Raw genomic sequence first — 14,526 nt, forward strand, 5'->3', positions numbered from 1 at the left:
AACGAGGAATCTCTGGTTGAATTCCTGGAAAAAATCTTAACAGAATCCCTGGAGGAATTCCAGAGCAATTCCTTAGATAAACCATAGATGAATTTAAGGAGCAATGTCATATAAGAATAACAGGAAAAATCGACGTAAGAACTCATTTAGGAAGTCTTTTAGAGTTTCCTCAAAAATCCCTTAACGAGTTTGTTCAAAAATTGAGGATCTCCTGTAAAGAACTCTTGTAGGAATCTTCAACTGTCTGTTAGAGTAAATACTTCAGGAATTGATGTAAAAATTTCAGGAGGATATCCTGGAATAGTCTGTATCTGGGAACAGTATCAGAATGATCCCTTTGGAAATTACTGGAAGTAGTGCCTTTAGATTTGTTGGAACAAATTTCAGCGAAATTCATCTAAACATCCTTTGAAAAATTACGAGAGGGTTGCCTGGAGGAGTCCCTGAATGTGTTCCAAAAAGAATGTATGAAGAAATCACGATGAACTTTACTAAAGAACCTATGTAACAATGAGAGATTTTCTCCTAGCGTTCTATATACTAAAATTTTCAGAACTTGTTCATTATAGATCAATGTCTTTGGCTGCTGTTTCATACAAAAAACGCAACTAGAATTATTCGCCAGAACATTGAGCAAGGAGAAACAGCAATAAATTGTGACTTTATGCCGCCTTCCATCGAAAATATACTTTTTAGGAGACTTGCATTACAAAACAGACCAAAACTTTGAAAAGTAGACCTACTACCAGCCCTCTAACCATACTACTTACCATTCATCCGATCCATATATTCCTCAGGAGCGGCAAGGTTGTGTCCAACGGTGGTGGCCCATCCCACGGGATGAATGAGCGGAGAATCCTCATGACACCAGAACCCGTTGTCATCCGGAGGGCTGTCGTAGTATCGCACGTATAGTCGCTTTCCAACGATCTTATTGATGGAAGCAACCTTGACCTGACTGATGCGATTCTTGTCCACCACTTCCAGATTCAAACCCACCCGAAAGCGCGACTTGAAACTGTCGCTTATTTTGTTGTAGAACGTCGAAGGAAGTGTTCGTGCGTTGGACAAACGCTTCACCAGAAATTCCTTCCAATCTTTGTACGGTTTGGCTATACTTTTCGGCGGAATCAAGGGTTTACCGCGCGTTGCACACCACCCGACCGGATGCACTTCCGACGAACAAAGGTTCACCCAGAAGTCCTTGGACGAATCCGTATCGAATCCCTCGTAACGCAGCAAAGCCTTGTAGCCGCAAATCCGGAGGACGGTGGCCACCCAGAACGAGTGCGGTGTTCCGCTGATGAGCGAGTGCTGAACATCGATGTCGGTGTTCTCCACCTCGACCTTCATTCCGATGACCACGTTGGGCCACATTTCGTAGCCCGGTGCATGCCGGAAACAGGTAACCGGTGCGGCGAAAAACGTCGGATCCGAGAGCGATGAGGTCCAGTCGAATGAGTTGATGAATTCGTTCGGTTTCCGCCGGATGCTGATGATTCGTTCATCCTGCGGACAGGGCGAAGGCAATCTAGTTCCCCGGGGGAGCTGCGGGATCTCGTCCTGGGGAACTATTTCGTGGCTGATTGATTTGTCGCTATGTACACCGTGATTGCTATTGTCGCTTCTAGCAATTGAGAGGGATAGAAGAAAAAAAGTAATGTTGAATTTCAAAGAAAATAAAAACTATATAAATTGATTGACGAGATGTTTCAATTGTGGAAAATGAATTATAACATTATTTATGAAAAAATAGCTCCAACTCTACTGATTAGGACTAATAATCACTGGCAACATTGATATTTCTTTTTTGTAAGGTTGTATAGAACTTCGGTGTATGTATCATTTGACATAAAGGACATTTGGCATAACGGTCGGTTAGCATAATTTCAAACTATTGTCGTTTTCGTTTTTAGGAACTAGATCGGGGATCAACACATTAACAAACATCGGGTTGGGGTTGAAACTGTGATTCAGAACGGGTTTCGCCAGTTTCAGCCTAGGTGAAGTAAGGATCATTCGATTGGTTTTCAGAAAGACTGGACCAAGTGTTTTGGTGGTCTCTGGAGAACGTACCCCAGAAATAAGAAATACAGTGGGGTTGCAGGCATGCGCCATTTGCCATAATTGTCCCCCAATTTTGGCAACAAAATGGATCCGTTTTTGTCATCATTTTTGAATACCTTTAAAATTTGTGTTTTTTTTTTTGTAAATATTATTGTGTTCTTACGTTAAGTCATCTGAAAAGGAAGCCCACTTCACGATATTACCCCAAATTGCACCAACTGATAAAGGTCTTGTACGCGCTTATTGAATTCTAGATGTTCTAGTGTTCGCAACGTTTCCCGAAGCATTTTCGGAGTTTTCTTAAATGATCTTTCTCAAAGATCTGTGAGAAGATTTCCCAGAAGCATTCTGATGTCTATCCAACTCAAAATAATTTTTAAAGCATCTAAGAAAGTGTTTAGAACCGCTTTTAAATATTTTTGAAAGCACTTGAAATATTTCAAAAGCCTTATTCTGGAAAGCTTTCTTGAAGTATTACAATTTATTCTGAAACTTCTCGAAAAGCATTTAAGACATATACCTGAAGCAATCTTAAAGCTTCCCAGAAGTATTATGCAGACCTACCAGAAACGTTCTAGAAGAATAGGAGCCTTCACGGAACTTCCTGGAAGTTGTTACGGGAATTTTCAGTAGCATTACTGGATAGCATAGTATAGCATCACGAGAGTGAATTCAAACTGACAGTTGTACACTACAAACAAAGACGAAATAAAGACATGTTCCATGTTCCTTGCAGTTGCCCAAAATTTTATGGCACATAAGGTAATAGAGCAAAATCTAGAATGCCGTGAAAAGTATACTGCGATCTGTCAAACTTGGGTACATTTTGCAGAACCAAGGGATTAAATGCAGTACTAGAAATGTTACCCATTCTGAACCCCACTACTATGACTATATTCATCTACATGATCTGATCACAGACAAACAGACGTAACACTTAGAACAAATCTTAATCAAAATCATAGTCACGAAGACATGTACGCCCAATGCTAAAATCGGTGTGTTTGGCCGACGGCCCAACAGATGGCGGTAGTGTGTAAACGTCAAACACGAACAAAAACGATACGAGAGCTGCGGGTGGCGGATCGGCCACCTAATATATTTTTGAATCGACCGTTAAAAAGGTGGTCGATGGACAACGATGAGAGTGTGACGTCTGTTTGTCTGTGATCTGATGATACAAAGTACATTGTCCGTAATCTACTTTATCGACTAAATCAGGATTTGGAAAATTTAACGATCATTGACACACAAGCCATAATTGCATCGCATTTATCCGCCTGCGTTCATACAACACACATGACATTTATCGTTCGTGGAAGATAACGAGCTATGAACGAAAACAAGACAGACACACACCACCCACTGTTTGGCGCCTATCACTGTGTGTCAACACTTGTAACATTCGCTGACCCACTCTCATTCTGATCAAGAAACAGAGATAAATATTTTTTTTTTATTTTCTGTGCTATGTTTGCAAACAAAAGGGTGTTCAATGGTCCAATAGATTATAATTAGGTTAGTAAAGGTTGCATTACCAGAAAATATGAAAGTTATTACCAATTTTATGCAAAACATAAATCATCCGAATGGCTCGATACTGTTGCAGTCTGTGAGAGTTACTGCTCTTGAACGCTCTAGTGCCACGTACCAAACGAGGGTGTGAATGTTTACATTCATTCAATGCGTTATGATTCGCGAACTGTTTACACTCCCCGAATAAGGTTCGATCGGCTTATTCGGATCGAAATCCAAACACTGGACTAAATATTTGTATGGATCTGATTCGATTTTGCCCCTTTTGCACTTTACATTCGCCAGTAGATTAAAGAGCACGTGACGTTGATTTTTCAGTCCAGAGAGCGCTCCATTGTTCCGTGCCATTGGTCGATTACCGTGTTATCCGCGTTCGTTAGAGCATGTTCACTCAGAAGAAGAGGATCTATTGTCAGTTCGCTTTCAGACACCAATGGTGTTCAAAGGGTGAGCTCGTGTCGTTTTTCAAGTTGGCCGATGAAGTTTTCGTTGGGCAGCCTGGGAATCAAACCCAAGCCCATATTCTTATTGAAGCAAACTTGTAACCAACTACGCCACGTTAAGCTTCAATTGATAAATTTAGAAGATATAAAATTCAGAAAATTTGTGCGAAGCGTTCACTTTTCCAAAAAGTCCACAATAGTCCTTAATAGTACCATCAATAGTTGATAAGGCAGATATTTGAGTTGGATCATATCTTTAACAATCTTTTGTCAATCGAAAAATAAATAGACACACTTACCCAGCTTGAGACATCTTGAATCTATAGCTGATGTTTTGTACTTGTAGTTGTTGCTGATGTTGTAACTGTTGTTGGTGTTGTTGTTTAGCTTGTTGTTGCTGATGGTGCTGCTGCTGTTGCTGTTGTTGTTGTTGTTGTTGCTGGAGTTGCAAGGCGAGTTGTTGCTGGAGGAGATGTTTACTGTCGATATCAACGTCGTGGCCGCTTCCGATGGCGGCTGCCGTTGCCGTGTTGGAAGATTCTTCGTCTGCCGAGTCGTCTATCAGCTGATCGGGCGGTAGTGCCGAAGGTGTTGCCAGCGATGGGATGCTATCTTCCAGACTACCTATCGTCGTCGCCGTTTTGCCACTGGTTAGTGTTGCCGATGAAGAGCTGTTGTTCGAACTGCTGTACAGACGTAACGCGTCGAAAGAACGGGCACAGGTCATGCTACAGAACCGGCGCTGCTTGGTGTAGAACGAGTGTTTTACGCCTATTGCACCACACTTTTCACAAATTGCTGTGTGGATGAGAGGGAAAAAAGAAGCAAAAAAGAAAGAAACGGCATAAACGAAATCATTCACACCAGAAAACAATTGGTTTTATCCATCAAGCTAGTAAAATTTAGGCAACGCAAGCCTCCCTTCAAACGGAAACACGCTGAACGAACCCAAAAATGCATAACAACTAAACCTACCCATTCCATCGCGTTGAATCGGTATCACTGACGGATCGATATCACCTTTGTAGGCAATTGGCGTCTTCAGTACCAGCCCGGGTCGTTTTACAGGTTTGATTTTCTTGTTCGTAAAGCGTACTGATGGCCCACTGGAATCGCCGCCCCCGTGTCCCCTGCCCGACGCACCAGGCGCCATCGCGTTAGCAACTGCGGCCATCTGTTCCGCCATTCCGGCCATTTTCATTCCCTCGTGAATCGGACTAGATGACCCGTCCCCATTGGCGCCACCATCGTAATCCAGAAAACTTCCCTGGGGCTGCAGCAGTTGAGCTTCGTTCATCAGCTTGTATCCTAGCAGATTTTCCTGACCGGTGACGGAAAGGAATTCACTTCCAGCTTCAACCATCCGTTGGTACTGTTCGTAGGTTTGCATCGCATGCTCTTCATCGTTCAGGTGATCATCCTCATCATCGTCGTCGATCATTCTCGTAGCGCCGGTGGAATCATCACCATCGGCGCCAACTACGCCCCCTGAACCAACACCTGCTCCAGCCAATTGTCCAGCTAGGCCACTTTGCTCCAGAAAACTGTAATTACCCAAGCTAAGTTGTTGCTGCAATTGCAACTGTTGCTGCTGGAGGTTAAACAGTTCCGGATTGGTAATGGCCAGATCAGGATTCGGAATCGTCGTGATTCCTCCCGTGGGCGTAGGGATCGCCGTTACGTGGCCGCTGTAATCCCCGATCAACGATCCAATTGCTGGGTTCAAATCCTGTACCAGACGCCAGTTCACAAACAGTGTGATTGTGTAATTCAGTTTTGTTCAGGTTATTTTTTTTCAAAATTCAGGAGATGTGTAAGTGTGTAGTGAAATGTCGATAATTCCGTACGAAAATTGGCGAATAACGGAAAAAGAAAAGAGAAAAACACAAAAACCAAATTAGACAAAAAACAAACAAAAATCTAACCGAACACAAAAACTTTTAGGGAAAAAGCGAATGAAAGTGTATGATCTCGAAAAATGCGCGATGTTGAAAACGATCATCATCAGCGGGCCTCGCTTCAGAACGATAATCAAAATGATCTGACCCACTACTACCATGGAGGATACGTACCAGGGAAGGAGACGGCTGCGAGATGTCGTCCATCACGGTGGGCACTGGCTGTCCATAGATGTTGGCAAGGTTTTCATCCAGTGGCGAAGCAAACTGTCCCATCCAAACCATAGTACTAAGTTCTTGCGGATTCATACTAGGTATCACTTGGTTGAAAACTGCGAATGAGACAAAGTAATGTTAAGGAATTAGTTTATAGAGTTTTGTAATGTATTTCTGTGTGCGTTTGAAATGCAAATATCAAATGCGGGAACACCAAATGCGGTAAGATTTTTTACAAGAAATGCGATGTCAAAGATAGATTTTTCTTGCTAGGACGGCGGTGATTTTTATAATAGTTGCTAGGTGTCCTTTGATTGTTTTGTGTTACCGCATTTGGAGGACGATTAGTCAAGATTTGCATCTCAAATGCAAACAGCAATAATGAAATAGGTAATAACCAGGGCTGGTAGCAAAAAGTGATGCCGAAAAAAGTTATTTTAGTGACCAGATTTGAGAAATAAGTGACTAAATAGTGACTACCGATTCTCAAAAAAGTGACTTGAAAATCAAAACGTAATTATTTTTTTTTTCAGTTCTACAACACTGTTTTGCGATGAAGAAGGGAATACCCAATATGATCTACTGTAGGTAGTAGGTCTAGTAGAGTAGATACCAAACTTGATTACAGTGCCTTCCCGATTTTGGCAACACCCGTTTTTGTCTACCTCCGATTTTGGCAACACCCGTTTTTGGCCACATTTTCTTCCCGATTTTGCAAACACATTGAAAAATATTTTTAATTGATTATTAAGTACTGAAACCTAATATTGTGAGTTTAAACAAAGTGAAAATAAGTCAAAATGAAAATGTTGGTGACCATTGCGAGCTAAAAAAGCTAATGTTGAACGTAAAACGCGCATATTTCAAAGTAATTGATTAATGTATAGAAGAATTCTCATAAAGTAAGCAAGCTGTATAAATAATTGCTACATTGTTTAAAAGGCATAATAACTTGGTGGAATAGGATGGTAATCGACAGTAAAAACAAGTGTAATAAAAGTATAAAATGTTAAGATGATCAGCTTTACTGTGTTGATCATTAATGTTTTGTTATTATTGTGCTTGTAATTTTTATCAACGTATCAACCGGATCATGTGTGGCGGTCTGAAGATCCTGATTTTTTTTTTTCAAATTATCTCGTGATCATTGATTAGTTAATCCGTAAAAGATTTTATTGAATAATTGATGAGTGATTTCTTTTGGGTATTTCTGTAGGCATTTCAGTAACAGTTGTTGAGGAAAACATCGAGAAAGGTTGTTCATAACACTAGATGATAATTTGGGCAAATTGTTGAGAATGGGTTTTCAAGAAGTCATTGAAAAACTTTTATAGAAGAATTCTTAGTCAAAAGTTTTACTGAACACATCCTTGCGATAATTGAAGAGAGGCATAGAGGAATATTTGGATGCATACTTTAGACACCTCTACAATTGAAAAGAAGAAAGAATTCATGTTCATGTTCACTACCATTTTTTTTCCACTGCACCGCATCTAAGCTACATCTTTTTGCTCTTCGTTTTCATTTTTACGGATGTTACAAAATCTTACAGAAATAAAATCGAAACTTTAGGGATACATGTAGCGTTAATATTTCTATCAGAAGCATCAATTGGTGAAATCCTTGAGTAAATTCATATGTGCCAAAGAGATTTTGCAAGCAGTTTCTTGAGGTCGTAAGAAAATCTAATGCTATTCTCTTGAAAAATGGAATGCAATGAAATGAATGAAATTTGTAATTTTGGCAGCAAAACTTTCAATAATTTTCAGTTTGATTCCTCGCGTTGCTTCAATTCGTCACACATTTCTTCCTTAACATGATTTTTTTTTCAATAAATATCATCCAATTCTTCTTCTCCTTGGCATTAAGTCTTCACTGGGACAGAGCCTGCTTCTCAGCAAAGTTTCAATGAGCACTTCCACAGTTATTACTTTGAAGTTTATATGTCAAAAGTTGCCATTTTCGCATGCGTACATTTTTTGTACATCGTGTGGCAGGTACGATGATACTCTATTACCCAGGGAAGTCAAGAAAATTTCCATTACGAAAAGATTCTGGACGGACCTGGAATCGAACCCACGCCATCAGCAAGGCTTTGCTTTGTAGCAGTACATGATGTTTTTGCTTTTGAATCAAAAGCTGAACTGAAGAAGGCTCTCAGACATTTTTCACATCATTCGTAGTAATTGTCATGCATTTTCTGATACTTTTAGAGATAAATATGATAAGAACATAAGCATTTTAAAATTCCCGAATTTGGCAACATCGCCATTTTGGCAACATAAAAATCAAGTCTTGTTGCCAAAATCGGTAACTTGATTAAAAAGATATATTAGCATTTACACAAATAATCCTTTTTAAGCAGATTTCTTTTCAAAATTTTAGAAAGATGTTTTGAAGAAGATCATTGTTTGTGTCTTTTATATCACCAAAATATTTTATTTAATAATACCAAAATATTTTAAAAACAACTTGGCATACCTATTTGTGAAATCAATTTTTTTGTCATTTCACATTTACATTCAAACTCCCAAAAAATGACTTCTTTAAAAACCGCTAAAATTGAATTCATTGTAAACTGTATAGATCTCATTTTTTTCCATTACTCCAAGTCTATAATAATTTAAGATTTTGTTTAGAAAAAATATAAGCTCATAGATGAAGTTGGATCTAACATATGTACAATGCGCGTGAGGATACTTTCTATTAGCTTTATTTTGTGTAACTAGATCAAGATTACGGAAAGTATAATATTTGGCCATCAATCAATATTTCAATAAAAACGATGATAGAAGATCGAATATGATTCTTAAGACCAATGTATCATAGATGCGTCCTACGAACGCCGAGCGAAATTGAAATTTTCCATCAGCAAGTTTGATGGGAGGTACGTTTGGCCGAAATAACATTTAGCATAAAGACGATAGGTTTGATAGGGCGTTCATCTGGGTTATGCTTTTAAAAAAGTTATTAGCACAAAGCTTCTGATATTTTAATCAAAATTACTAAGACACGTTCATGATTCAATTGATATCGGTGGTTATACAGGGTACCCCCGTTGGTTTGACCACATTTAATCTGAACACTTTTTTATCTGTACCCCGCTTATTTGCACATCGTTCAGATTAAAAATGGTTCAAACGTCATTCAGCTCATGGAACGGATTGAAGTGAGAGGGAACGCTGTGGAACGGAACGCAGAATCAAAACAAAACAATGAAAGAGGTAACCAGAAACACGTTTCTAGGGCGACTAGATGTTCAAATTAAAAATGAACCCCGATGGTTTGCATCAGATACCGTTCAAATTAGCGGGGGTGCACGGTAGTTGGTCGAATTATCATAAACTATATAATTAAAAATACTTTAATACCGCGCATATTATTGTCAAACATAAACTGCGGGGCCTTCTAAAAACCTCCCGCCGAAGTGAATCAAAAATACCAAGAAGAAGATCCGACTCCCCACATTTCTTTGAAGAAAACATGCATGATTTCATGAGCGATTCAATGAAAACGATAAATTCTCAGAAGCATTTTTGTATTATGTATTAATCCATTCTCAAACAGCTTCGAAAGAGGTTCTTTAATAAAATTTATTCCTAGAAAGAATTGATAATATACTTTCCTGAAAGATGCTTAAATACATGCATAACAAAAACAGAGGAAGCAAAATGCTTATACTCTACCGAAGGTCTATCCGGCCGTTTTTAAAGGTTTGGTTTGTAAATAAAGACTATCCTAAGAAGTATGGATGAGTTTCTAATCCCAAATAGAACATCAAATAATTATTCTTTGTATTGTATTTTAGTGTTAAATACCTATATAATAGATTTTTTAAAATTTTAAAAGGATAATATGGTTTGGTTAAAGAAGACTAATTTCAAAGACAAAGAGAATAATTTGGATGCATATTTTAAAGCGTAGTGTTCGATAATAGAAGACAAATACCTAATAATACACCACAAGAGTTTTTCAGAGATTTTCAAAAAGAATACTTAACATTTCAACCTTTAGTTTTACAGCAATTAACTTACACCATACTAATGATAACTTAGATACTCTTATAAATTACGTGGAATTCTATGAAAAATAAACTTTTATCACAAGAAAACCATGAACTAAAGTTTTAAACTGACAGGAAGTTAAATTAAAACTTAGCCTAAATAGAAAGAAAGCCGATTCGTAATTTTCTCTCGAAAATTTAGCTCAAAATAGTTGAGAAAAGTGACTTTTTGACGAAAAAAGTGACTTTAGTTGAAATGGCTCCAAAAAAGAGACTTTAAAGTGACTGGCTTAAAAAAGTAACCAAGTCACTAAAAAGTGACTCGCTACCAGCCTTGTTAGTAATAACAGAGGTAGTTAGTGCTTCTTTAGAATCGTTGTTCATCATCGGCATTCATACCGGAAGTTTTCTCAAACGATCGCTTCCCTGGATCCCTCCCCCTGGAATATCCAGGGCAATCTATTGGAAAATTTTCCATCATATTGATCATAGTCACCCGCGACCTAAAATATTGAATTATTTGGGTTTATGCATACTACTGTCAACGGGCAGTTTTGGCTTGCGGCACCAAATGCATTGTTTTTTTATTCACTACCCGTTGCTGTTATGCGCCATCCACGCCACGAAATATTCAGCTGGTTCGTCGTATAAGCAAATAACTTGCTCAAATTTATACATTTGAGTTGAGGATTCCCCGTTTGGCCATGGCAATCAACTGATAACATCCCGCAGTGTTATTTATCTGTGAGAGCATCAAAGCTAACAAAGCCATCGGCCCTTTTCAGGACCATCCAATTAGTGGAAAAGAGTTGAAAGAGAAATATTTCCGACTTTATTTATGACTTCTTATATTCCTAAATCAATTTCACAGCTTCATACAAAATTTCATTTGGCATGAATAATTTATGACTCAACAATTTGAGACTGTAATCGCGGACGCTGCTGCAGTGCCAGCGGGGTGAGTGCTCAACATTTAACAACGATTGTAAAATAGAGTGGTATTTCCAACAGCGTCTTTGATGTTCCATATTTTATGGGAACACTTTGATTAGGAAAATTATCACACGTTACAAAATTGCGACATATTTAGAATGCTTTTGAAGAGACATTCTCATTGAACAATTGTAATAATTTTGGCACCCATGGATCAGAAATTTACCTTCATAATAAAGAAAACTTTTGATTATCAATAGCTCGTATTGAATATTCAGTTAATGTCAACCCTTCAAACAATTCATGTTCGACCAATTTCTCACGCATTAGCAAACTCCGTAATTTTCAAGTAATTCTTAGCCCAACACATTATTGGCACATATCCATTTCCTAGATTGGTCGATCAGAAAGCGAAGAGCACAAAAGGGAGGAGCATCGTCTGCTATTCTAAGCTTATAAAACATGCTTCTTTCGTCGGATTCGGTTTCATTCCATTTCCGCTTTCGAGCTGGTAAGAGCTCCTCCGAACTTGCTTAGCGAGAAGCACCTGCTGAGCTGCTAATTTTCAAACTGCCATTCCAGCATCTGGATTGTGAAATCGCTCAAGATTTCTAGGTTGACCGACCCGCGCTTCCAGATTTCGACTAGTGATAAAATCAGTATCGGTACACTGAGGCAAAAATCTCGCATGATTTTTAAGATCACACTAATGAACGCGTTTTTTATTATATTTTGTTGGTTCATAAGACACTTGTGTATTTCATACGACGATATTGAAATTTTTACGACAAGTGTAATTTTTTCATAACTATTAATTGTCAATGTCATAAGAACGCTGATGAACTACATTGCTTAACATTGTAAAAAACCACGTGAGACAAATTTTCTCGGTACAGCCATCAGAAATTCAATATGGCTTCCAAAATTGACGTGTTTGCTGATTTGTCGCTGGTTGACTCCGTTTTTAATGCATTAAAGGGTAAATATTTTCTATTTATCATTATTTCCGCTGTAACTAACACTTTCTTTCGATCAGATTGAGGAATTGGATCCGATCAGTAAGATTTCTGTATGAAAATTGAAAACAATTGGTATGACGCACAAGAAATCCTAAGCCTCATCCATTAATCCCTTCTTAATTCATGAACCGCTCCTAACGTACACCTGCATCTATTGAAGTGTTCTTCACAACTTTTCTCAATATTTTTCCTCGGCTATGATGTACTGCTTCGAGTTAAAAATAGGTTTGCCTACTCGAGAAAATTGAATTTTCATCAAACTTTGTCGCATCGCAACTCGATTCTTATGCTTACAGTAAAATGCTTTCATCGAATTGCGTCGATGCGTCGGATGAAAATTTGATATTCGCAAGTTGGTTAACCTATTTTTCAACGCGGATTAGTATAATTCATTTATTGAAATTCATAATCTAAGGCTCAAATTACACAAGACAGTTTTATGGAACCAAGAATGGAGTAGAACGTTAATTCATAAGACTATCTATGGATTTTGTTATCATGTCAATGCTGGTTCATAAGATCATCTTACAAAACTCCGATGAGTTGTTTTATGGAAACAACATCTTCCAAAAATTATACGATGGTCTTATGAATTTCAAAGATTTTTCTTGTGTCGTAATTCCATAAGCAAATCTTATGACAGTCTTACGTCCGCTTTCCTCAGTGTAGTGCAGTCAAGAAACAAGCCCGCTAGGCACCAATACCAGAGCCCCCTGAGTGGCTGATCCAAGGAGCTGCTAATCGAGCGTCTGGCTTGTGAAATCGCTCAAGATTTCAAGATTGAGCTACGTTTCCAGATTTCAACTAAATCCCTGTGATCCACTACCCCGTTGCTGTTGTGCACCTATTCATCTGTGACAGAACACAAGCTCAATCGGCCCCTTTTCAGGCCCAACAAACGTTCATAAAAGGGGTTATTGAATATTTTTTCCTGTTTTATCTATCATGATCTAAATCCAACGGTATTTTACAAAACTTGATTTGGTTCACATAATTTATCCCACATAATCCCACATGAAATTTTAGAATTTCTAACAGCATCGTTGATTTATCATATGATGGGGGAACATTTCCTAAAATCGAGTACGGAAATTGGGAAATTGCAACAGATTTTTAATACTGTTCACTAAACTGATTCTTGACCAGTTGTGATAAGCATCTATTGATCTGAATTTTTTCTACATGTTAGTTTCAATAAAGAAATCCATTGCAAATATCTTTTTTTTTTGTCGGTAGCGATAGGGGTAGTACTGGCACTCTTAACCTTCGGGCTGTCGCGCTGTTGTACTTTGTACAACAGTTGTGATTTATATGCTATCATTTTGCAACAAAGAGATCTATCGACACCAAACCAAAATGTATTCCTCAAGAATCTTCTTAAGAACAATACTCGACAGTTTTTATTTACAGTATGGCCCTTTATGATACGGTAAAATCAACAAATGTACATGGAAGTCGCATAATAATGAACGCACTATGTACGGTTCGAGGAAACCACAGTTTGAAATCGTCATATGTTAAAATCTTGATAATATAGAAACTTGGAGTCTTTATTAAAGTTGTTCTGGAGTTGGAGCGCTATCTGATGGTACCTCATTTAATTCGGAATTTGACCGCTAGGTGGCGCTAGTGGGCATGGAATGGATATTTTTGTTTTACAGATATTTCAGGATCCTAGCCATTTAGAAGGATGGCGTCTTCGACAAAGTTGTTAATTAAGTTAAGGACTATCATTGTTCACGAATCAACTAGTCAAAATGTTGCCACTAGGAGGCGCTAATGAGCATGAAACTTTTGTTTGCAGATATCTCAGGATCCTGACCACTTAGAAAGATAGTGTCTTCGGCAAAGTTGTTCAGAAGCTCAGGGACTATCATTATTTTGCAAAATCTCGAACTTTAAGGATTAAACAAAGAAAGAATTTGAGCTACTGAACAACTCTGCCGAAGACACCATCTTTCTAAGTGATCAGGCTCCTGAGATATTTGCGAAACAAATGTTTTATGCTCACTAGCGCCGCCTAGTGGCAAAATTTTGAATCAACTAGCTCAAACAATGATAGTCCTTGAGTTATCGAACAACTTTGCCGAAGACGTCATCTTTCTAAGTGGTCAGGATCATGAGATCTGAGAAACAAATGTTTCATGCTCACTAGCGCCGCCTAGTGGCAAAATCCCGAATTTATTGGCTATAATAATAGCCCTTAAGCTACTGAACAATTTTGCCGAAGACGTCATCTTTCTAAGTGGTCAGACTCCTGGGATATTCGCAAAACCAAGGGTGTTGTACAAAGTACAACGCGCGACTACTCGCGTTACAAAAATTCGCGCGACGACCGAAAGGTTAATCTGCCCTAAGCTCCTTCCCAGCATTTGCTTTTATAAGCCTCTATTGCGTTCATCACACAGACG

General features: G+C 38.5%; 1 protein-coding gene across 1 annotated transcript in view; it reads right to left on the minus strand.

The window, feature by feature from the left end:
* LOC5566512 (polycomb protein Sfmbt) overlaps nucleotides 1-14,526 on the minus strand; it is a 39,040-nt gene that overhangs the window by 14,437 nt on the left and 10,077 nt on the right. Inside the window, exons 2-5 of the mRNA XM_021845460.1 lie at nucleotides 6,119-6,276; nucleotides 5,022-5,775; nucleotides 4,346-4,844; nucleotides 771-1,627 (exon numbers count right to left, since the gene is read on the minus strand). Coding sequence (XP_021701152.1) covers nucleotides 771-1,627; nucleotides 4,346-4,844; nucleotides 5,022-5,775; nucleotides 6,119-6,276 — 2,268 coding nt within the window. The remainder of the gene's footprint in view (nucleotides 1-770; nucleotides 1,628-4,345; nucleotides 4,845-5,021; nucleotides 5,776-6,118; nucleotides 6,277-14,526) is intronic.

This window comes from Aedes aegypti, chromosome 2 (genome assembly GCF_002204515.2).
Source record: "Aedes aegypti strain LVP_AGWG chromosome 2, AaegL5.0 Primary Assembly, whole genome shotgun sequence".
Lineage (NCBI taxonomy): Eukaryota > Metazoa > Arthropoda > Insecta > Diptera > Culicidae > Aedes > Aedes aegypti.